The sequence below is a fragment of the Fopius arisanus genome, unplaced genomic scaffold (assembly GCF_000806365.1).
Source record: "Fopius arisanus strain USDA-PBARC FA_bdor unplaced genomic scaffold, ASM80636v1 scaffold00021, whole genome shotgun sequence".
In the NCBI taxonomy this organism is placed as follows: Eukaryota; Metazoa; Arthropoda; class Insecta; order Hymenoptera; family Braconidae; genus Fopius; species Fopius arisanus.
Window position 1 is genome coordinate 985676 of NW_011887760.1, and position 24786 is coordinate 1010461.

Consider the following 24786-nt stretch of genomic DNA (forward strand, 5'->3'; position numbering starts at 1 on the left):
TAGTTTTTTTCAATGATTGTTAGCTAGCGTTCTAGCGGTTGTCAACAACTAGGCCGCTAGCTAACAATTATGGGAAAAAACGATTAATTGACGGGGTAATTAGAAGTCCCAATTTTGGAGTAAATTATCTTTTCCAGACAGTCCATCCGGGCCTTAAAAGAACAATTACGAATAGAATATTATATTTTAAGAAGCGTGAAAAGTTAACTTTCGAATGAAAAAAAAGATATGCTGAAGTCCATTAAAAAATTGTAAGAACCGAAAAACAACTGACAATAATAGAAAGTGACATTTAGGCTTCCTCAAATTCTTGTGTTTCCAAATATCTACTAATTATCGTATAGCCTACAACATTATTTCCAGCCCTTATGACATAAATTACTCAGGTATAATTAATTAAGTTACCTATTCTCTTCCAGTCATATTGTATATAATAAAAATATTTATTATAATTTTCGTAACATAGCTCGATGTTTCTCTTTAAGCCAATCTTCGGGATAAGAACGGAAATAAAAAAAGACATTCGTCAAATGTCAGATTATGTTCGATCACCAATTAACCATCAAAAATAATCAAAGATTTGCGTGAATCATTGGCGCCGCGATTTATTTTTAATTGTAAAAATTTTCATCTACTAGTTTTATCTCACAGTCATAGTTTCGAGTAAAGCATTTAATTTCTCCTTAATATTTGGGACTAGTATTACTTCACATATTAGTTTCACCAAGGTAAAATAATGAAGGTAAAATTCATATCAAGTTTATTAATGCCAGAAAATAGAAATTATAAGAAGATAATATTGAATATGACAGAAGCGAAGAGTGAGTAGTCACCAATATTCTCGTTTCGTTAAACTATCTTCAAAGCCGGGAGAAAATCGAGCCTCAGATTCGATTCTTCTGCGGAATAAAGTCTCCCAAGATCTAAAGCGCAAGAGACTACCCCAAAATGCCAACCAAAAGAGACAGTTTCGTGCTCACCAAGAACACGAATATGAAACACCATTGACACAAAATCCATATGACTCCTTAAAAACACTTTTTGATGTTAAAAAAACAATAAATTTAAAGAGCCCATCTCTTCAACTTCATGAAGCAGATGACATAGCTTCTGACTCGTTATCTTCAAAGTATTCAGACTTTCTTCCACCAAATTTAGAAGCGCAGTTTCCAGACCAGGTAACATTCTATACCAATGTTTCACCTAAACCAATGACTAGTTAAGGGCCGGATGGAGTATCTCGGAAAGATAATTTACTCCAAAATTGGGATTCCTAATTACTCCGCCAATTAATTGTTTTTTCCGATAATTGTTAGCTAGCGTTCTAGTCATTGACAATCGCTAGAACGCTAGCTAACAATTATTGAAAAAAACGATTAATTGCCAGAGTAATTAGGAATCCCAATTTTGGAGTAAATTATCTTTTCCAGATAATCCAACCGGTCCTTAATTTCTCCTATTTTCTCTATAGTACTACCAAATTGACTTCAATTACCACCCGACCAACAATCAGGTCCAACATTCTGCCCTCAATTTCAACAGTAATCTAACGTCGAACATGGCAGACGAAGAAGAAGGTCTTGCACAAGATAATACTGATCTACAGGAATCAAATGTAAAAATCGAAGATTCACCAGAGGTAACTGAAGAGGACAATAAAACTGCGGAAATCTCAGGCCCTCCAGTAGAGGGCAACGAAGAACAAGTAGACACACAAGAAATAGAGGACAATCATGGGGATGTATCTGGTATCAAAAATGAAGAAAGTGACGAACCTCCTTCAGAAGCCCAACAACCGCAAATTGGGCAAGAAGAGGAAGAACTTACGCCATTAAAAATTGAAGCTAGACCACCTGATCATCCTATCCCCCCTGGAGTAGCTGAAGGTAATCATTCTGCTGCTCTTCATATCACTTATGAAAAATAACAAAAAGATTGGCCTATAAAAGGGTCTAGCCGGATAGTCATGGTGAATCTGCCTGCAGCTAATTTCAAAGCGCCATTTTTTTTAATATATTTATGACTCACAAAGATATTTCTGTGGAAAATTTCAGAACTTTATCTTGATTCCCAGATTCTTAATAATTAAAGAACATGTTCTTTCATTATGTTTGAACATTTCAGATAACTGAGATAAATTTTGTTGAATATTTTTTGTAGATGTTAGTGGTGAAAGAGCCTAGTGACTTAAATGTTCACAAAAATTTGCGCAAATGCGAATTTATTTCAGGGGTGGAGATTCTTCCTGGGCAACGAACTGCTTCTCTCGTGAGTTCATTGCCAATGACAGATTCGGGAATGTTGGCGGAAATAACTGAAGCTAGAGAGAGATGCAAACTGATAGAGGAGGAGATTGATATGTTGCAGAAAGAATTTACAGAATTGCAGCAAGTGAATGAGCTCGAATAAGTTAATTTCTTATGAGTCTTACATGAGTCTAATTTGAGGGTTTTTATTGAAAATTCAGAAAGAAGATTTAACGGAGGAGGATAAAGTAATGGCCAGTATCAAAAGCGATCAAATAATAGCAAAAATGAATGAATTGGAAAACATGACAAGAAAGCTTCAAAGAATGTTGGGACTAGGAGATCCCACAAGCGAAGAGTTTGCGAAAATTTTCGAAATGTTTCCTGCACCACCTCATCATAGGGATGAGGTACTCTCATGTCACTTTCTTCACAGAGGCCATTTATTTAATGAATCCTTTTGAAATATTCTAGGAAGAAGATGGGAGAGGGTCTACAAGACAAGCAGCTCTCACCTGCAAAGATAAAATTCTCCTTGAAGAATCAAAATGTAAATTCGATACGTCAGTTGATGCAGAAATTTCGGGAGAGGATGAATTCGATATCAGGCCCCCTGAATTTCCAGAAGATAGGTGAAGATAAATTCCAATTTTTGTCATTTTTACAAAATACTTTTACAATCTTTCTAATATGAGAAGCATTTTGAGTGCTCACTATTTAAATATCGAATTTCTGTCTCCATCATCTTACTATTTATTTCAAAAGATTACCTAGGGTCATAGTCTGTGGTTACACCGAGGATAATATCCCCAAAATTGTCGTTGCTGACAGCCAAAAGAAACCTCGGTTTGAAGAATTGCAGCGTTTGAAGAATATCACCGGGAAATTAACTGAAACATTGAACATGCAAGAAAAATTAGCTCAAGAAAATGCTCACTTCGAGGGTAACAAGTAAGTTTCAATCTCTAGTATTAGTCTCTTGTATTAATTTGTCTGAGAGAAGAGATGAAAATGAAAAATACAGAGTGAAATAGTACATCATAGTACAATGCTGATGAAATTATTTTCAGAGTCATTTAATTATAATCCTTGAAATTGATAGCATTTCTATTATTGGCGATTGGAAATTAAAAAAAAAAGACAAGCTATCGAGAGATCAATAGCTAGTAACAGTAATTTTATTTTGGAATGTCATATACATAATCGTTCTTGGAGATATTTCAATTTTGAAAATCCTGAATTTATCCTCGAAGTTCTCTCGCCGTTTGATATGCAGACAAAAGCAAATGAAAATCGAACAAAAAACAAAAACACAAGGAAAAATTCACAACCTATCAATCAGTATAATTCTTCATGGACTTGCCAACAAAATTCTAATGTCTGTCCAGATATAAATTACAAGAGGCCCTGCTTGAAAAGGATAACACCGTCGATCTCTTGCAAAGAAAAGTATGTGGTCTTCAGAAGGAAATGCAACTTTTGATGAAAGAAAATGAACAATTGGGCCAGCAATTGCTATACATCAATAAACGAATGAGTAATTCACCTTGTTGCAGCAGTCCAGGAAATTCTCCGAGAGTTGTAGATAAATCTAGGAGATTTTCTCCCGAATGTCAACGTCCAGACAGCCATAGCTGCAAGTGTTGTCCCACTAACCGCTCGACACTTCCTCACAGTTTATCTGCATGTGGTAGTCTTCCTCATTATTTGAAATCCAAATAAATCAGTATCAATGAATGCGTGACTACAGGGGTGAATTCCATGCATTAGTAACATTTTTTATTTTTTCATTTTTAGGTAGTCCACGTGGTCCAAATTCTGTAGGGCAGAGTAAGTAAGAATAATTTTTGCCAATTTCATATAAAAGAATGTTCAAATTTCTGTACACTTAAAAGGCGACAGATAAAATCAATAATTTTTAGTGATTTTGAATCATCATTATTCATCATTCATGTTATTTTTACTCCTTGTTTAATTAACCGATGTTCATTGCAATGATTGGTATGTTTGTATAGAGACTCCTCGACTTGGTGGTGGTAGTGATTCAAGAAAAATCGTTAGTATTGAAAATCCAACGATGTGTTGTAGAAATCCTGCAGTTTCTCCCCGAGGTGTTCTCGGTAGTCCACTTCCTCGTGGGCCATGTCCAGCTGAAATTCAAGACAAATTAAATACTTATGAAACGAGCACGAAACAATTGGTGAATTGAAGGCATCTGAATCAGTCAATGGATAAATGCTCATTGAATTATTGAATTGTTTGCGCAGGAACAACAATTGGGTTGTATGGAGTCAGAAGTTCGAAGCATGAAGGTCGAATTAGCCAATGTTCAACGAGAGAGAGAGCAACTGGAGCAACAGAAGAAATTACTGAAATGCACTGGTCCTTGCGCTCCTTGCCCATGTCCTTCTCCTCAGGATGGTTCACCAATTTTTCAATCGGTCACAGGTGTCTCTTCTGGATATGATGGACAAATGCTCTCAAAAGTGAATAAATAATCAATAATTCATTTGAGACAACGATAACTCAGTAAAAAAAATTAATGCTCAGATAGAATTGAAATGCAGATGAGTATTTAGAAATATGATTACTTTCTTCATGTTTAATTCATGAAATTCACCTATAAAAAAGTTGATCAATGAATTTCCATAAATTTCTCGAAACTTGTTCATTTGGAAGATGTAACTCGAAATAAAATGTGCTCATTTATTTTCTATCATCTTACCTCATGTGACAAATCGTTTAAATAATTGTGAACAACTATTAATGATTGATTTTTTCATTTCAGACGAATAATCCAGGCATAGGCTCCTCGTGCTCGGGGATCTGCATAGACCAACCACCCGTAATTTTTCTTAATCCCACGAATTTAATGAGAGTACTATAATAAATAAATGAATGAAAACATGATTTCAGGGCGCTAGCAGTTGTCCACAACAAAATCTGCGCGATCTCCGAGAACAATACGCCCGCCTTCAAGAAGATTACAAGAATAAACTGTGTGAAGTGTCCTGTCTCCGGACAGATTTTGAAAAAATCAAACAGGAGAACCGAAAGATTCGCGACACCAAGGAAAAAGCTGAGAATCGATTGGTCGATCTTGAGGAACGGTTGAAAAAATTTGAGTCGGAGCGGACTAAATTTGGAGGCAGTAGAGAACAGATGATTGAGGATAAACATCGTCTGATGGTTGCAGAGCAGCGACACAAAGAAGCTCTCGAGGAGCTCGAAGAGTTGAGGCTCTCTAATCAAGATTATATGCTCCAGCTTGAAGATTATCGAAATAAATATTTAAAAGCACAAGAAACGGTGGAGGAGCAATCAAGGCAGTTGGACATGATGGAGATAGATAACGCACGGATGAATGAGAACGTTACATTGGAAATTGGAAGAGTGAAAAATCAATTTCAGGAGAAATTGGCAGAATTGGCGCCTCTCCCGGAAATTCTTAAACAGGCACAGTTAAAATTGCAAGAGTGCCAGCAGATGCGTGTGCTGGCTGAAAGAAATAGCGAAGAGTTGGACAGAGAACTTCTTGGAGCTAAAGACAAAATCGGCTCCTTGTCTAGTCAATTGGATAATCTTCGAAGTGAAAATGCAATGCTCAAGGTTCGTCAATCATACGATCTTTCAACTGTATGCAGATATATTTTGCTAAAATTTTGTTTTTATTAAATGGATGGATTTTTTCACAGGGGGAGAATGGCTCTGATCGCCTAGATGACCTCGAAAATAAAATCAGTGAGTTGAGAAACGAAAACGAACGCTTAAAAAACGCTGTTTCTCGATTCGATGAACGTGAAGCTGACTACGAAGAAAAATTGGAGCAAAAACTACACGAAATAGTACAATTGAGCTCAGAAAATGAATTAGTACGCCAGGATGCGGCTAGACAAGTTGCAAGGACTAAGGAGAGGTGTGAAACTATTCGAAGAGCGATGCAGGATCAAATTGCCGATATGGAAAAGCAACTGGCACAATGTAGGGCAATAGCAAAGGCTGCACAAAAAGATAGAGACGAAGTAAGTAATTATAAAACTCCACCAAAATGGAAGATATACACAGACTTATTATCCCCCAATAGTTTAGTTGTAGATAAATGGGAATGTCACATTTTTCAGGTTTAAAATTATTCCCATTGGAAAGATAATGATGACATGTCTTTTTCAGATCCGACAAAAAATGCAAGGACAAATCAATCGCTTGAGTGAATCCTTCGAGCAAGCTCAAGGTCGTATCCGAACCCTTCAAGGCCATGTCAATTATTTGAAAACATCTTACAGCAACGTTTTCAACCCTCCTGCCCCCGAAGACGGTCTGACGCCGTCATTACCTCCAGAAAACATGAGTTCCAGTCCGTACGATAGATGTGATTGTGCTCCTTAATCTCGAGCTTACAAATAAAACTGGAAAAAGGAAAACTGCAGCCCGATATTTTTTAAATTAAACATAAATTCATATATATAGTACTGCCAAATTTTATGTAAGCCAATTCTAAGTTTTAAATAAATAGAATATACTCTCGACACAAAGGATTTATTTCGGATTTGCACATTTCGTCCGCATGTGGAACAGAACAATGCTGTGTGTTCTTATTTCAAGATATAAAAAAAACTGTAAAGAGTAAAGCAACAGTAGTAGTAGTTTCATCTTCAATTAACGAAAAAACTATGTCTGTTTTATCAGATTAAAAATTAAATGATAATATGTAGTTTGGAGTTTTGAGTTTGCTTTCCTCTGCATCTTAATGGTTATATTTTATTTATCAATATCCACATGTCAACCATTGATGATATTATTCTTATTTGAAGTATTTTCAGTTCTCCTCAGGAGATTAATGCCGGAAACAGAAGACTGCTTATGAGGCCCTTTGAACTTCAACGTCGGCGTTTGACCCTCATACACATAAAAAGCGCTAAACAAAAATTCTCTGGCTATTTACAATTAAAGCCAAGTAGACAAGTATCATTCCAGATTTCTAAGGAATGAAAAAATAAGAGAAGAAAAAAGTAAAATTAATTACTGAAATTGACTCAAAATATTCGTAGAGTACGCAAGCTTAAGATCACTGAGCGTCCATATTACAAAGGGTATTCATCATTTGAAATAATGTTCTGGACCTCGTATTTATTTTCTCCACATCAGCCATCAATTGTTCAAACTGCAGTTGAAAATCTGCCATTGAATTGGGGGCCCTAGAATTGTTTTTTAAAGATTAGTAATAGTTTTAACAGTACTAATTAATATGTGGCAAATTATTTTTCTATTCTATACCTATCGCTATTGGAGGAATGAAGCTGATTTTGCAAGCCAAGGTCATCATCGGCTGTAACGCGAATGCTTGGTATCGGAGCATCGGCCTGTTGGAGATGACCTTCATCTTGAGTTGTAGTATGGGGATGGCGACAATCACCACAGCTCTTCAAAAAATCACGAAGAATTCCGCGGACTCTTTTACCTGAGAGGCGACGTCTTGTATTCTGCAAATAATTGCATCAACCATCTTTTGATACACAATATTTAATAACCATTCTATACGAGTAGTCATGAAGAAAAAAGTTTCTAATTAATCCCATAATGAACGGTGACATTTTTGGGCATAGAAAAAAACAAAAAAAAATAGAATGAAATTTTCAAAGAAATAGTTATGTAATCCATACTTCTCTTGATTACTTACATCAGACGATTCGGAAGACCCTGACTGCATAAGGGGTACACTGTCTCCTACAAATACCGATTGTCCATCGCTATGAATTCTTCGGCGCGCGCAATTATTCTCAACCCCTGGATGACAGGGAATGTCTACAGAGTTACAGCGTTTGGGTACATGACAGCAAGCCTCCTCAGTATCACTAACCATCGTATGAGAGGGCATTTGATGACTGCACCCTTCATTTTGTACATAATTAGCACAGGAATGTTTAACATGAAGATTGGCAGGATTGGAGACAGATACCCCTCGGTAACCTATACTGTTCGCTGCTCCACAAGAGTGCTGAACAGTCCCATATTCGTAATCATTTACACCGTCATTGTGAATGCAGCAGATAGGATTTCTGGGCCTTGTTTGAACGGCCGCAGCACCAACTTGTTTTTGAGTGCAACTCATGCAATTTTGAGGCCCACGATTTTCTAAATTAGGCATACTACCAAATGCCCTGTCCACCGGATCATCAAATGTTCCTACAACACGTCCCATCACTGAGCGCAATTTTCTAGGTACTCTTGATCGAAGTCCTGACGTTGGCGTCAACGGTTTTTGCTTTTTATTCGTGGAACAAACAAAATGACTTTTTCTCATTTTATCCACTGGGGTTTTTGCCCAAAATGCACTACTCTCTGGGGGATCTTCCTCCAAGTTTTCGTCAACATCATCGGAAGTTGATTCATGACTTATCTAAATATTGGCAAAATCAATTAACAACAAATGAATGATTTCCATAATTATGATTGCACATTCTTTAAATCTATCAATGCGTTTTCTAATTAATACATCAATACCTCAATGTGGTCAGTGGACACTGATGGACAAGAGAGAGAGAGAAAGAGAGAAAAGTAAGGAAATATGATATTAATGGCGCAAAATATAAATAAAAAGGAAATTTCTATTGAAATATCTAAATTAAAAAAAAACCCAGCGACTGTTCTAAAAGACAATCTAAACGAATATTAAATGAACTTACCTCTCTGCCCCAAATATTGAGAGTTCCATTAGCCTCCGACATTCTAACTTCAAGGTTAGCCAACAAAAATGGTCCACACTCTCTGACTGTTGTTCCACCATTATTATCAAGTTTCGTTATTTCTTCGGCCTGCAGCAAGAAACTTCTTTCCTTGCTGTCCTCATCCTCTTTGTAAACATAACATTTTATTCCATCTTTCATATCAATCTCTTCGACGTTAACATCATCATCCGGTTTATTTCCATTATTCTTCAGACTATTTCGAGACGAGCTTGTCTGGTCCATCGTTGTTTTATCTCCAGCATCTGTTTCATAATCTGAATTGTATTCTCTCCGTAATTTAGTACTCAGGAGGGGCATTTTGAACGGCTGCGGACCAACAGCAGACGTTCCATTACTATCACTAGCTTTACGCTTTCTCGAGCGATATTCATTCGTTACCAGGGGACTGATTGGTTCTTTTAACTGACCTGGATGGTTACTCTTTCTGACACCAGTATTTGGATTTGCGGGATCTGGTTTACCCTGGGTTATGTTAGCAAGTGTTTGCAAGATCCTCGAGCTCGTATAGAATGCCTGAGATAGAGGACGATTTGCCTTTCGTGGAGTTCCTAGACAAAAACTCTCGTCTGAATTGAGAATGCTACCGACGTTCGGTGGTTTGAGTGAAACCGAAGGACTGCAGTTGCTGTCTGTCCATTGCTCCATCGAACTTGGACCCGAAGCGATGCTGCTGTTTGAAATTTTCTGCTGTGGAACCTTCAAGTGGCTTACTGCACTCTTATCAAATACTGCTGGCAGTGCTTCTGTCTGAACCTCAGCTACTCTCATCTCTTTTGATTGTTTATCCTCTTTATCACCTTTATGATATTGAGCTAATGTTTTTCTAAGCTCACTCAGTTCTTTCTCCAGTTGAACATTCCTATCTACAAGCAGATTGTAATCGTTCTTCAGCTGAAAGTTCTTGTTTACTACTTTCTTGTAGGCTTCCTTGATCTCATCACATTCTACCATTTTTTTATTCAATTGGGCTTTCAACAGAGAGATCGCTGAGTCCTCGGCCGAGTGCTTCTCAGTTATCACAACCGTTTCTGAAATTGTTTCCACTTGTTGGATTTTCAGAGGATCAGGAGCTGTTGACGAGTTTTCAAGAGCAGGCAGTTCAAGAGGGTCTAATAATTTCTTCTTTTGGGTATCAGTCTTTTGGCCTTGGTTTCGCTCGAAGTTACCCTCGAGGAAGTCCTCATATGACACTGATTGGCAATTCATTATCTGCTGAACGTCATCTTTACCGTTTGTCAGAGTCTCGTGGTTTTGTTCTTGGTAACCTTTGGTGTTGAGTAGAGGCTTTGAGTCAACCGTTGTTGTGTAGTCAATCAGCACACCATTGGATTTCTTGTCGGACTGACGATGAAGTTTGTCCTCGTGAATTTCATTCTCTTTGTCAACCTCCATTGGAATTGTGTTGTCGTGAGACTTTTTCAAGTTTTCACCTGTATCAACAGATATTACATCGGCGCCATTTCCTACCAGATGACGGTTTGCTGTCATATCCTCGGCACGAGTCGGATCCTCAACAGTCATGTGCTTCATATTACTCTCCATGTAACTCTTCAACAGACGACTCTGGGGATTCACTCGAATATCTGTCTCCATGTCTATGTCTGAAATTCATTGCATTGCATTAATTAAATTAATGCTTAAAAAAAAAGCATAGACTGCATATTACACGAGAAGAAGGATTAAATTTGGGAAATTGCGCAGTTGGGTGCAAAAGCAACTGCCAATAGAAAGGAATATCAAAGGCTGATTTAAGATTTTTTTTTTGGAATTTAGGATTTTTTTGAATTTACAAAATTAACGGTCTTAACCAGCCCTCCACAATATTATGACCCTCTCTGTGTTAATAAAAAAAATGATTATCTCACCTCTCTTAATTGCATTAGCTAGCTCTCGATTGACATCGAGAGGATCTCTGGATCTCTTTTGCCTCGATAAGCGACTCTGCTCCTTCATCCCTTCAATGTACTGCTTGACTTTGCTAGGTACATGCGCATACTTGGGTCCCCCCAGAGAACTCCTTCGCTGTCCACCAAGATTAAAATCTGCTCTTCCATCCAATTCGGCTATTGGTACATGCACTACATGAAACTGCCTCTTGCTATTGAACTTGCCACTTGGGCGATTGGGGCTTGTTAAATCTTGTAGTGATCGGCTTCGCTCTTTAGCCGTACCATCGAGTGTTTCTGTATGACGCAAGTCAAAGTCACCAGAAGATCTTTCAAACTGCTCAGCCTCCATTTCGCCACGACTGTAGTCCTCGTCGTCACCATGGCGCCGCATGTACTCTTCATCTTCGTCCTCCTCTTCCTCTTGTTCTTCTTCATCATCATCGTCGTAATCCCTTTCTTCCTCTGTGAAAAGTTTTTATAAGTTCAGTGTGATTACTTGATTGGAACATGTGTTTTTTCAATTTAATTATTCAAATTGTTATAAATTATTGGAGAGTCTCTCTTCATTGAATATTGTTTTCCCTGCTTTAGGACTCACATGAGACACATGATTTTTGGCAGTATTAATTAGATTACCTCCAAAAATATTCCATATTTAAGATTATCCTTTCACATTATTCAGCAACTTTTACAGCCGTGCGACTATTTTTCTAGATTCTTCCTAAATTCGTCAAAATTTGAATGAATTCCCCAAAAGTTTATACAAAATTTAGGAAAATTATTGGACAATAACGAACTTATGTGAGATTTTTCTGCGTCAATTTGATTAAGAATTTATCAGAAAAAAAAGATGATAAAGCACAATGAAATGCGATCAATAATTTCCCGAAAAGTTGGCCAAAATAAGGAAACAGACTAATAAATAAAAGCCAATGATTTGTAAATTTAGCAGTGGATAATTAATGGTGAAGGGTAATTCCCTGAGAAAGTGTAAATTTTACCATCAGATGTGTAATCATCTTCATCCTCGATTGGATCGAATCCCCGATCGCTCTCTTCCCCCGATGAGACGAGTTCGACAACACTGCTGTTGCTTCTGTCCCCCTCGGAATTGTGATCGCGGGGTTCCGGCTCCTCAGGGGTGCCATCAGCCTCCGATTGAGGTTGTGTTTGTCCATCGCTCTCAATTCTCGAATCATCGGGTTTTGTAGAACTTGAAATGCTTGTTGCCTCCATGTACGACGGCATTTTTTCATCTTCAATGGTCTCACCCTCGAGCATCATCAATTCTGTATCCTTGTTACATACCTCCACCTGATCCTGGTGAATTAAACCCGCATCCGCATCCACATCCCGAACCGCCTTCACCTCCGGAATATCCTCGCCCACAGGCGCTTCCGGTTCCGCTGACATTATTTCTCCTTACCCCGAAAATATTATCAATTCTCTCTTTTCCACTGTGTCCTTTTGTGAATAATAAAATATTCGTCACTGCGTCCCGGCCCCGATGAGGAGTCGAGCCAACAGCCCGCCGTTTCACTCGTTATCGTCCGCCATCATGGCGGCACTTTTCCACACAATAAAACTCACTGTGTGTACGTGTACATTCCTTTTCTCATTACTAACTGCTATTATATTATGTGTACCCCGTTGTACCCTTAATATGTTTTTTTAATGAAGTAATAAAATATTGGTTTATTTGCATTTATTCACATCGTAAAGAATTTGCGTTTTTCTCTCGTGCCAATTTTTCTTTATCTATGCCAATCCATCGGACTCATCGCACTCAAAAGTACTTGTTCACCGTCTCGCTGAATGATTTTTTCTTTATTTATTTATTATAATATTATATTTATGGTGTTTATTGATTGAAGAGACGTCGGAGAATTGGGAGGACAGACACTATTCTACTCGTCAGAATTTCTGATTCTGAATGAATTTTTAGAATTTCAGGAGAAAATTGCCCACCCAACCATGTCGTGGTAAAAAATAAAAGATTTTAGTGAGGAGCTTCTGTCCTATTAGGCCTCATCGATATATCTATTTTTTTAATCGATTTGGTTCGTTTTTGTTTACGACGAAGAGCAATGAAAATACATAATTTATCAAAACAGAAGTGACCAAAAAGGCGAGTTTTTTTACATTTCGTGGATAAAAAACTGCTTTTGCTTATTTATATGAGAGCAATCTAGTCATCGCCATCGTAGACTTGCTAAGATTGAAAAAAAAAATAAGGAAAATCTTCAAATGAGTTCACAGTATAAAATAGAGCCGATACTTATTTAGAGCGGTATTATTTCTCGAATGAAGTTGGATTTTTTATGAAAATATAATTGAGAGAATTTGAATAGCGGTGTAATGTGGCGCTGAAACATGGGAGCTTTCCAATGCCATCTCCTGGTGTGAAAGAACATCAGATCCAGCCTTTCTGCCCTTTCTGCGCAGACTTTTGTTATTGTTATTTCTTCTGGTTTCCTTCTAGAAAAAAAAGTCAAAGTACGTCTCAGAAGCACCTCTATCTGCCACCGTATTATTCATGTTATGAATCGTGGAGAATAAATACGTGTGAAATACTAGAAAGAAGGATTACAACGTCAACGTTATTTATTAATTATTGTGATGTTTTGTGAAAGTTATATCAAGGTGAATCTATTTTCAATTATTAACGAGTGTTTATCATTTGAATTTTCAGTTGAATAATATATTTTCGGTAGTTCGTTACCAACCACGCTGCATCATCGTGGTTGACAATTTCGAACAGACGTCAGACGTTTCTACGTATTGCAATATTCGGTCCATTGTTAATACTTTACATTGTTAGATCAACTTTCATTGATTTTTACTATTATTGAGATTCAAATGTGGTAGCAATAGGTGAGAGTGTAGTGGAATACTATCTAAAAATGTGAGATATTTTTAATTAGAATAGCCAGATTGACAATGGGTGGGGATAAAACACCAAAAAGGTCATAATCCTGTTTATTTACGTGTTTTCTTCATAATTATGCCTTGTCTATACCCTTTTTCCTTGACTTATTCATCTTTTACACAATGTATTTAACTACGCCACAACATGTGTTATCACTTACACATTAGGGGACGAGAAATTGGCACGAGACGCAATAAAAACAGATGGAAGGAGAAATTTATTGATTCAATATTTTCAAATCCAAAAGCTACGTTCAACCCAGGAAAACTTTTCCGTGTTTAAAAGTTTAAAAGAACGTCTATTTTTTTTTCATTCCTCATACAATATGTGTATTTAACCAATGTTATTCGTTTTCGGAAGTGATGGTGATATGAATTCAAGTGAATTTATAGCGAAAAATAACCAATTCAAACGATGAATTTTTCTTTCAGAATGCCAATACAGGCACCACAGTGGACTGAATTCCTCTCTTGTCCCGTTTGCTGTCACGACTTTGATTCAACAACACGTGGTCCAATTTCCCTGGGATGTGGTCACACGATATGTCAAACATGTCTCGCTAATTTGCATAGAAAGCAGTGTCCATTTGACCAGGTAAATAGTCCTTGAATTACCCAAAACAAAATAAACAGGTAAGAAAGACTCCTGAGCAAGGGAATCGCGCAATATGATGAAATTGAAGATGAATCCACTGATTTTCATTCTCGCGTAATTCTCAAAAATTTTAATTGCCCATTGAAAAAAACAGATTGATTATCACAAAATGCGGAAAAAAAATTCAGTGTGATGCGATCTCTTGATATTTACTACTATGCTATTATACTATCCGCTACTTTGGTCCATTTACCGAATTATTAAAATGGTTCGGACGTTCAAATGAAAAGCAATTAAGAACAAATAATACTTTAATAATAATAACAATAACAACAATGACCTCTAAAGATGAGGTGTTTGGCCTCTTCGTTAGCGTACTGGCCCTATGATCAAATCGTCCCAGTAGCGCAGGTATGGAGTTAGTTATAAGTTAGTTAAGTTCCAATATACGATACATAGGTGTATCTAGTTTTGGAATATTTCAAGTATTTCGGGAGGGGGGAAAATAATGGTTTGCCTCTCTGTCCGTAGAATGCGATTAAGACGGAAATCGAACGTTTACCATTGAACGAAGCCCTTCTTCAATTGGTGGGCAATGCAGGGCCCTCGCGCTTTAGTTCAGCTCACCTGAAGCTTCTTCCCCCTGAAGATCATGCCGACTATCTCGCGGCAAAGCGTTGCATTGAAGAATTGGCTCTTTATCTCAAGCCATGCCAAGCAATACCAGCAAATGGCACGGGAATGGGGCTCGTATCTCGTCCTATGCAGAGAAAACTCGTTACTTTGGTCGGATGTCAGTTGGTAGAACCTGAGGGACGTGCTAGAGCTGTCCGGGCAGCTCGCAGCCTGGGGGAGAGATCTGTAACAGAACTAATTCTCCAACATCAGAATCCTCAGCAACTGAGTGCCAATTTGTGGGCAGCGGTGAGAGCACGAGGATGTCAATTTTTGGGGCCTGCCATGCAGGAAGAAGTCCTCAAACTCGTGTTGTTGGCACTTGAGGATGGATCTGCCTTGTCCAGAAAGGTTTTGGTCATGTTCGTCGTACAAAGGCTCGAGCCACATTTTCCTCAGGCCTCCAAGACTAGCATTGGACATGTTGTTCAGCTTTTGTATCGAGCTAGCTGCTTCAAGGTATTTTATTTATTCCTTATATTTCATTGCAGTATTAATCATTTGTTAGTAGTTTTCACATTACTCTTAGACAAACCATTTTTCGAATTTATCCATTTACTTTTTGAGTCATCTCTTGCTGTTGATAATTTCATAAATGTAATAGTTTAGAAAATATTTTCGGGACTATCTGCATCTTCACCTTCTGTTCGTTGCCTCTTCAATGCAATGGGAAAACCAAATGACAACATTAATTATTGTATTTTCTTCGTTAACTATTTTTAATTATATTGTAATAAAATCACAATCTTTTAAAATAATTCAGTGAAGACATAAAGACTGAGAAATCCATCTGTTACTTTTTTACGACTTTTCCTTAGGGGAAAAAAGGTAAAAGCGTACTTGCAAAAAGTTCTTGTGAAATTCTCTTCAGAAACTGAGAATAATATTATAAAAATGTAAATTTATCTTACTTCATCTGATGGTTGCATATATTTTTTTTTCTAACAATTTTTCCAAGCAAGTAGGCGTTCTTTTTGTTTTTTCTTTTATATGAACGGTTACCGGATATTGCAGGTATGTGATAATTAGAATGTTGCTTGATTGCGTTACGCGAAAAATATGCAGCAATTCTCATTCTAAAACCGTGAGTTAGCCTGCGACTTTATTTAATCAACTATAAAAATTAGGAATGTTTCGAAAAGGGGAATAAAAACAGGCCGGTGACCGAGCCTATTCCGCAGAATACACGTGACCATTATTTTATAAAACATAAAATTTTATTGGTCTTTATTATTTTCCATCGCTACGAACTCCATAATTTCGTAATAAGCTTCCAAATGGAAACCTTGTGCCAAATTTTAAGTTGATCTATGGAGTTTTAGAAAACTGAAAGTGCGTACAGTTTTTTTAACGAAAATCGAAAAATTTAATTATCGCGAAAATTTTTTATTGTAAGGTTTATACGTTTAGGTTAGATGAGATAGAGGAGATCGAAATTAAAATTTCGAAAAAAAACAATGATTGAGATTTTTTCGAGACTCACGAAACTCACGAAAAACCTTGTGCCAAATTTCAAGTTGATGTATTGATTTTGACAATTGACAAAAAGTTGAAATCGATTGGATATTCAGCCAGATATTCGCAACAAACGATTTAGAAACAAACTTCGGTTTCTCTGAAGCCGCTAAACTAACAGGACTGAAATAGAGCATAAAGGTGGTCTTCGATAATATCTATAATTTGACAAAATTCCGAATTTTTTTTATATATTTATATAATTTTTTTTTCGAATATTTCTTTCATTTTTTAAAAGTTTATTATCAAACGGGCCAATAGATGATGCGGATAGACACATATGGTGTTCAAATTTTCTATTTTCACGGTTTAGGTCTTTCTGCATCATATCCAAACAAAATTCACATTCAAAAATCGAAAAACTGAACGATTTCAACGCTTCCATTTGGAAGCAAAACCTTATCGAGACCTAGCAAAGTTCACGTGAGCTTTTGCTAAAAGATACTCCCTTAAATAACATTGAATTTTTTTTTTGTTTTCTCATTGAAAAAAGCGAGGAATCTGTAGTTGTATAGTCTTTACTTGTATTCTTCACTTTCGATTTTCCTACGATAATGAATTAACGAATTAGTTTGAAAAATAATGAAAACAATTTATTTTCATCTTCCCAAGAATTGTAGAGCTTCGCATATTGTCTTCAATAATTATTGAATTATTAACTAAACGTTAAAATGAACATTTAATGATTTAAATATTAGTTCAGTAAAAAATAATTTTATGATATTTATATGAGATGGATTCGAGAGAAAAATTTAGTTTGAAGTCATTCGTAAACCGAGGCAGGCATCCATATAGACATAATTCATTTACCGTTTCAAATATACTATCATATTGAAAATAAATTTACCCTCAAAATCAGTGAAAAATATTCCATAGTAGCAATGAAAGAGTTAATCTCCATGATTCAATTGATGGTGTGAATGATAAAAAAATATTGAAAAAATGAATGCAGGAATTGATGAAATTGTCAGGAGTGCTAATGGCAAGATATACTCACATGTACTTGACAAATTATTCACCGGGAAAGAATATACTTATCATGCTTAATAAATAAAGAGTAATCATTATGGAATTTTATGATGAATTTTGACGTCTTTTCATAATTCCGCTGTGCGAACAGAAGCTCACAGGGAGAAGAGAAAAGGACAGAATAAATCAGTGATTGGGCGAAGAAGATTTCATTCGATTATATATTATATTATATTCGATTATATATATATATATATTTTGGAAAATGTTGCTTTCTCACTAAACTAGCACAACCAATACGTTGGCCATTAACAATTACCAATTAATGTTCTCCGTGCATTCCAAGGTCTCGAAAAGAGAAGGAGACTCATCGCTTATGCAACTGAAAGAAGAATTCAGAACATATGAGGCCCTCAGACGAGAACACGACGCTCAGATAGTTCAAATAGCAACTGAAGCTGGATTAAGAATAGCTCCAGACCAGTGGTCAGCATTGCTGTACGGAGATATTGGTCACAAATCCCATATGCAGAGTATTATTGATAAGCTACAAACACCACAGTCTTTTGCTCAGAGTGTACAGGAACTGCTGATTGCGTTACAAAGAACACCAGATCCAGGACAGTTAAGTAGTCTGAGGCCGCAGTTGGAGTTGCTCGCTGCCATTGACCCAAGTCCAGGTGAATAGCCTCTTTATCATTTCCAATGGCTTTGAATTTAGACATACTGAAACTTAATAGCAACAAACAAGCCTCAAAGTCTATACTATCTTTTCAACGAAAAACGAAAAATTAATAGCAATGCTTACAGAAACGGAATTTCCCAGTTGGCCTACAACGACTGCAGTACTAGAGGCAGTAAAAATTGTTGTAACGGCCCTCGTTGACTACATACAACAGCATGGAAGTAGAAAATCACAGGAGGGCATTCATTCGACTGGTCCTGGACAATCTAAGTACAAAGTCAGTATGTGTCGCGATTTAGCACTCAGAGGCTCTTGTCCACGTGCCACTAATTGTACATTTGCTCACAGTGATATGGAACTTGATAAGTAAGTAACAACGTCTTTAGGGAAATTTTACTCCCACTATTTTTTTCTGGCTTTTCTCAAAAATAAAAATACTTTTTCATAGTTAATAAAATAACTGATGAGAGTAATCGGTTTTTATTTATTGCAGATACAGATCGAAGAATCGAAAATTAAGTATGAGATCGAGTTTGCAGTTGAGTGGAAATCTTGACGGAAAAGTAGAGAAAACCATAAGCCCACCGGTAAAAGGGTTGAAGCAATGTGATGACTTGAATTACCACTCACCCAAAACAACGGACAATAATCGTATTGACAATTACAATTCAATCAAAGTGAGTGCTCTCCAGCGTTCAGTGAGCATTGAGAATAATTTAAGTGCTTCAATTCCCAATTATGCTGTCCCAAATGCCCAATCTATTGCTGGTAAAAACATCGATATGCATTACGTCGTCCATAATACTGCGATAGACTACAACAATCCGAGCATTTACGTATGGGATTCGCATCAAATGGCACCTAGTCCGAACAGTCTTCCTAACAACACCAGCAAAAAGCAGAGATCAGTAGCGAAAACTTTGGCTATTTTATTCCAGAGGAGGATGGAGATAATTAATCAATTGGGGAATATTGTAAGCAAACCGCATCAAAGTCCGCATCAGATTAAAATGAATTATGATACTCAGGGAGAGGTAATGCAGGGGAATTATTCCATTTGGGCTAATGGACCATCACAAATATCTCCTGGCTCGATTAATTACGGAAATAATTATCGACGCTCCGATTTAGTTTTTGATGACGAATTTGTGCCACTCGATGCATCGCCAGCTAGCAAATATGGCCCTATTTCTAGGCTACCAACAAAATCATTGCTCAGGTAAGATGCATTATGATCACATTATTATTTTAATTTCCCATTTTCTTCTCCCTTGGTCCTTCGCGTTTACGGTACAATAGGGTAAGACAAAACACAAAAAAGTTTTTAATCAAACTAACGGACTCATTAAATTATCTAAATTTGGATCGAGAGGATTTTTATGCAGAGCGACAATTGGACTATCGTTATGAGATTAGTTACATCTGTTACATCTGTAAGAAAGAAGGATTTATTTGGTACTAATAATTTGTCATTTTAGGCCCACAAATGGAGTCCCAGCAAACGGTCTCCACATTGAGGGAATGTCTCCGTCAATTCAAACGATAAGACAAATTCCATCAACAAATCCTCTAGGCCCGTGGTATTACAGTCAACAGCCCTACCCAACGATCGGAGCCAATTCAGGGATTACCACAGTCCCCACTTCTGAGATTAATGAGACCTATGTTACGCTTGGACCCTGTAAATTGGCAGAGTCACCTGCAAACGCTCAGTTAACGAGACAGGACTGCATGTCGAAGGACTTAATTCTGGAATCACAAAAAGTTAAACAACAATTGAAGCATCTTGAAAAAAAGATTAATGACCTCAAGCTGGCAACACAAGGAGCTGCTTTCAGCGAGGGTGAGAGGCTAGCACAAGAACTTCAAATGATTGAGGCTGGAATTCGAGAGAAGGAGGACGTGAGGAATTGGACCCCCTATGGAAATGTTTCCTGCATGCAAACTGTTAATAATTTGATGCCGAATCAGACTGTCAATCATCCTATTGATAGAGATTTTAAACCTGATGATGTAAGTTTATGCTCTGAAGAAAAAAAAACAAACAAACGTAACTTAACTTAACGTAACGTAACGTAACGTAATGTAACGTAACGTTTGCTTAAAGTATTTTGAAGATTGAACCGCGGACTCTCATCCTTGAAAAAATGAATGCTAATTATTTTTAATCTTTGAGGGACTTACTTCAGAGAATATAATTAGGGAGAAAATTTGGATTTGTAGAGCTGGGAATTGATAGAGCTAATGAAATTATATATTGCTGAAGAGATGATGATCCATTAATCAATTGCATTGCAGGAAGATACCTACGAAGCTGATATAGCAAACGATATGCGTGAATTGGAATTACGCTGGGACTTTGAACTGAAAGAACAAGAGAAACGTTGGTCCGACGAGGAGGACAACGTCAAACAGTTATAGTATGGAATTTCTATAGGTACGGAAATCATAATAAATTCATCAAACATATTATTCCATAACATCTATAATATTCTCCGAAAATAAAATCCAAGAAGTAAATGATCAATTCCACCCTTTTTTGTTCAGTTGTGAAAAAGGTAGACCCAGACGACCGTGAGCTGAGAAAAAATTGAAAAAAAAAAAGAAAATTATGGACTGCATTGCTTTTAACCCCACAATAATATATATAGTACTTAGAATTTCCGTGGTATACAGATCTGCCTCTAATGGATGAAAGAAACAATGTGATATTTGACTACTGTTCATCTCCAACTACTCTGAGACTAATATCGTTTTGCTTTGTTTTTTTCATTTTATTAAACAAATTTCTATTTAATCTTTGAATTTCTTTAGACATTAATTTTGATTCGTACACTAAAACTTCTTCAGCTTTGATTAACTATATTGAAAATCTTTACACGATTTAAAAATCAACATGAAGACAATTTAGAATCTCTCAAAGTAAACAATGATTCAATCTCAGGGTCTGTCGGAGATATTCAATATTTCATGTGATCTGTACAGATTGCCAGGCTGCATGTGGCTAGAGGACGAAAAAAACGTGATGATGACAAATCTTTTTTAAATATGTATGAATTTATTAAAATTTAACCGAAAAGTGAGTGATTCAGAAGACGCAAACGAGATTGAAGTTCCGTCAATGTTTTTATAAAGATGAACATTATTATTTATTTATATTTCTTTGAATGTCTCGACTAAACAAATATCAATGATAATACTCGGGACAATGTTACTTAATTGATTATTGTTGTTACTGGGATTGCAGCCAATCAGAGTGCGCAGTACATGAGGCTGCCAAACAAAATTTTGTTGGATATTTTCTCAAAGTTTTCATCGCATATTCTTTAGTAGCTTTTTAAATATCTCTCATCTTTCAATGTGGTTTACGTTGACGATTCTGTATGACAGATAAAACATAGTCGATTATTCTCAACACGATTGAATAATGTTACTCTAGAGGATTTTCTTATTTTTTTATAATCATGAATTAACGAATGGTAATGTGAGGACAGCTTTTGACTTTATAGTTGTAAATGTATTTGCATGCAGTAGCACACTCCGCTTGGTCGAAATCCGAGTAGATGAATAATCTGTCAAATACCACTCGTACTCCGAAATTAATCGCATATTTTTTTCAAGCCTTGTAGGCTAAAGATCCCGAATGCGAAGCACTGGTGGTAGCACTACTGGAAATTCGTGGTTTGCGACAAGAATTGGCATTTAAAATTAATAACTAATGATAAATTAACATTTGACATTGATATAAGGTAAAAAAAATTTTCACTTTATTTCTAATTGTTATTATTTTATTGATGATTGTAGATGTAATTGCCGATGCAAGATCTAGTTGAATATCCGGTTTTTTTTCATTGATTGTTGTTCACATCTATTAGTATATTACGCTAGGAGGGGGTTAATTTTATTGTTACGTGTGTGAAGTTAACAAACCGCGTGAAATAGTATTTTTCATTCCTAGGACGGAAAAAGTGAATAATTTTTTTTGGCCATGGCTATGATGTTATTTTATAATATCATGGTTGTGGCCGAAAAGGTGTTTTATCGGCCTCAATGACATAAAATAAAATTAACGCCCGAGTAGCGCACGTTATTACAAATTTCAGAGTGCAGGAATCGGCCAATTACTTCCTGTGTGTAATCGGCCAGTTACTGCACGCTGAAATGTAGAAATAAGGTGCATTGCAATAACGTTTGAATTTATAATATAATTTCCAATGACTATGTAACGGTAATACTTATAGCATCAATATTGAGAAATTCCAGTTTTATTGGAAAGTATCATGTAGATTCATGGGGAGGAATTGAGAGTAGTGGAAAGTAACGTTTCCTTTAACTATATTCTTATTGATACCTTACTTTGTTATTTTATAGAAAAATTGTTTTTATCAAAGTGGTCACCATGGAGAATTACATAAACAAATTTTATGATGTGGATTCAATGAATTCAAGAATTGGCGATTGGAAGAAACACTAATTATTCAATTTTCGAGATGTAAATATTTTTGGAATTGAACAATTATCGTTCTAGAATAGTCATGGTGCAATTCAGAATATTAGTTTTTTCTTCTGAAATTATGAATCCGTTTTAAAAATTAAGCTTTGATTATATTTTTGTTTAATTTATCAGAGGATATAAAAGGAAACATGGCAATTTGAATAATTGTTACGACGCATGATACTCGAATAATAAAAGAATACAGAGTTGATGAGTTTGAGTTGTTGGCTATATCTCCTATCGAAATTCAGCAGTGAAATGGCAAATCACAATGAATCAAATATGATTTTATGCATTCCATGGCAAATAAAGTATTTTTCGACTTGTATGATTGTAATATCATTTTTTTCAGAAAATACTTTATTGTTAGGCCTACGCCATGTTAGGCCATGTGTTCTGCTGTTTTTGTATCACGTAAAATATGCAATTATTTGGAATACGATTGATTATATGCTAAGATGTTAAATGAGTTTGTTCGTTGGAAAATTTCTCAGTTACACATAAAAAGTAACGACATTTTATTTTAAAAGCGCTTGCTTTTCGAATTTGGTACTTGAAGGAAGATATTTTGAATCATTACGCTTGATCAATTAATTACAGAATACGATAACGGATATGAACATGAAAGCAAAAGAAGAAAGGTCAATGAATTTATTTACAAATGAGGTGGAAGATGAAAGGGCTGTGTACAATGTGGAAGTAATAAGTGCAACGTTAACGTTTGTGCTAGCTTCAGAATTAATTGCATGTTAAACATGTCACTATATAGGTGTATTGAAGGATATAGCATACACAAGCAATACCTATTGTCAATGGTATGAAAATTTTCACACTTGAAAACAAAGAACAATTGCGTTGTTTGTTTTTAACTCTTAACACATTAAAAATAATAAATAATTATATACATATCCGTATATAATTCATATAAGCCAGTACACTTGAAGTTTATATTATTTATGGGAACAGTTTGAAAGGAAGGAAGACATTTTTTAAAATGATTTTTCATTTACTAAAACCACCTTATTACTACGTGCATTGGTTGCAAGTAGAGACACTGAAAAGTCGAACGAATAATTGTACCAAAATAATAAACATTAAGAATTTTCTCAATTTTATAAAGAAAGAAGTAATGATGAACAAGTAATTGAGTTAATTGTTATAAACTAACGAAATATTCTTGAAACGAGTATGCATGCGCCATACGAAGCCAATTAATTGTTATGCGCTCTGCAGGAAACTATTCTTTCTCAATCGATGTCAAGTCTAAAGAATGTGCCTACTTTTTGTCTATAACTGACATTGTCATTTTTTCATAACTACTACATAGGGCTTACACGTTACAAAAATGAAATGCATCTAATTGTTTTTGTCCGTCGGTTTATGTCTGTAATCGAGTCAACCATTTTTCCGGTGTATATTTAAAAAAAAAACAACTTGATAGATTGTAGAAATGTAATGTTTGGAAGTATAAAAAGAAAAGTGTAAAATTTCTGTATTTTACAAACAAGTGTACTTGTATATTTATATACTCAATAAAATAATTCTGAATAACATAACGCTGGTATAGATTTGTTTTATTATTGGAAAAACATTTATGAACATATCTGCTTGTAATAATCATCTTGCAACATCATTTAATGTTTGTTTATTGGCAATACTATGAGACAGCGATAATAGCGATTTTCAGGGATAATTGACACTTTATCACGACTTTTACTTTAACTTTTTATAGCGATATATATATAGTGAAGAATATTCGAGGTGGAGAATGTTTCGGGCTAAAATTCCAAGAATCCATCGACGGTTTGTATTCAAGCAATCAGCTGTGGAGAATCTCTTAACCCAAGTTGGCTGGGGTACAGTCGGCCCGAAATTTTTTAGTAAGTCCGTGGTAGACCCCAGAAACGTAAAATCACCGAACTAGAAATGCGCGCGCATGATCACCACGAGAATTGATGTTGGCATGAAATTGGAATCATGAGATGTTAAAATTCACAGGATTCCAATTCAGTAGCCATGAAATGTAGCCAGAGTCATTATCAG

General features: G+C 36.0%; 3 protein-coding genes across 7 annotated transcripts; 2 read left to right on the forward strand and 1 right to left on the reverse strand.

Annotated features, from left to right (window-relative positions):
* The first annotated feature begins 185 nt into the window (after positions 1 to 185).
* Positions 186 to 7152, forward strand: LOC105264462 (outer dense fiber protein 2). Of its 2 annotated transcripts, none has more exons than XM_011301340.1 (16): positions 186 to 386; positions 701 to 742; positions 813 to 1178; positions 1472 to 1886; positions 2231 to 2391; positions 2468 to 2656; positions 2721 to 2878; positions 3012 to 3197; positions 3635 to 3936; positions 4044 to 4076; positions 4262 to 4446; positions 4514 to 4732; positions 5035 to 5091; positions 5163 to 5855; positions 5942 to 6268; positions 6417 to 7152. In XM_011301340.1, exons 2-16 carry the CDS (start codon positions 737 to 739, stop codon positions 6630 to 6632), a joined length of 3513 nt encoding a protein of 1170 aa, XP_011299642.1. In that variant the 5' UTR covers positions 186 to 386; positions 701 to 736; the 3' UTR covers positions 6633 to 7152. The 2 variants fall into 2 exon arrangements, with proteins under 2 accessions (XP_011299642.1, XP_011299643.1); XM_011301341.1 differs by having other exon boundaries at positions 3635 to 3933.
* LOC105264461 (uncharacterized) lies at positions 6769 to 14013 on the reverse strand. Of its 3 annotated transcripts, none has more exons than XM_011301338.1 (7): positions 13971 to 14013; positions 11883 to 13359; positions 10858 to 11343; positions 8930 to 10593; positions 7924 to 8643; positions 7521 to 7726; positions 6769 to 7441 (listed from the first exon to the last, which is right to left on the reverse strand). In XM_011301338.1, exons 2-7 carry the CDS (start codon positions 12292 to 12294, stop codon positions 7312 to 7314), a joined length of 3618 nt encoding a protein of 1205 aa, XP_011299640.1. In that variant the 5' UTR covers positions 12295 to 13359; positions 13971 to 14013; the 3' UTR covers positions 6769 to 7311. The 3 variants fall into 3 exon arrangements, with proteins under 3 accessions (XP_011299640.1, XP_011299639.1, XP_011299641.1); XM_011301337.1 differs by lacking the exon at positions 13971 to 14013 and adding an exon at positions 13869 to 13950; XM_011301339.1 differs by lacking the exon at positions 13971 to 14013 and having other exon boundaries at positions 8930 to 9234; positions 9400 to 10593.
* On the forward strand, positions 13368 to 24299 carry roq (roquin). 2 transcript variants are annotated; one of them, XM_011301335.1, is made up of 9 exons: positions 13368 to 13524; positions 14242 to 14404; positions 14936 to 15538; positions 17910 to 18243; positions 18362 to 18614; positions 18742 to 19467; positions 19727 to 20261; positions 20547 to 20685; positions 20796 to 24299. In XM_011301335.1, the coding sequence occupies exons 2-8, from the start codon at positions 14243 to 14245 to the stop codon at positions 20667 to 20669; spliced, it is 2736 nt and encodes a 911-aa protein (XP_011299637.1). In that variant the 5' UTR covers positions 13368 to 13524; position 14242; the 3' UTR covers positions 20670 to 20685; positions 20796 to 24299. The 2 variants fall into 2 exon arrangements, with proteins under 2 accessions (XP_011299637.1, XP_011299638.1); XM_011301336.1 differs by having other exon boundaries at positions 18374 to 18614.
* The last annotated feature ends 487 nt before the right edge of the window (positions 24300 to 24786 follow it).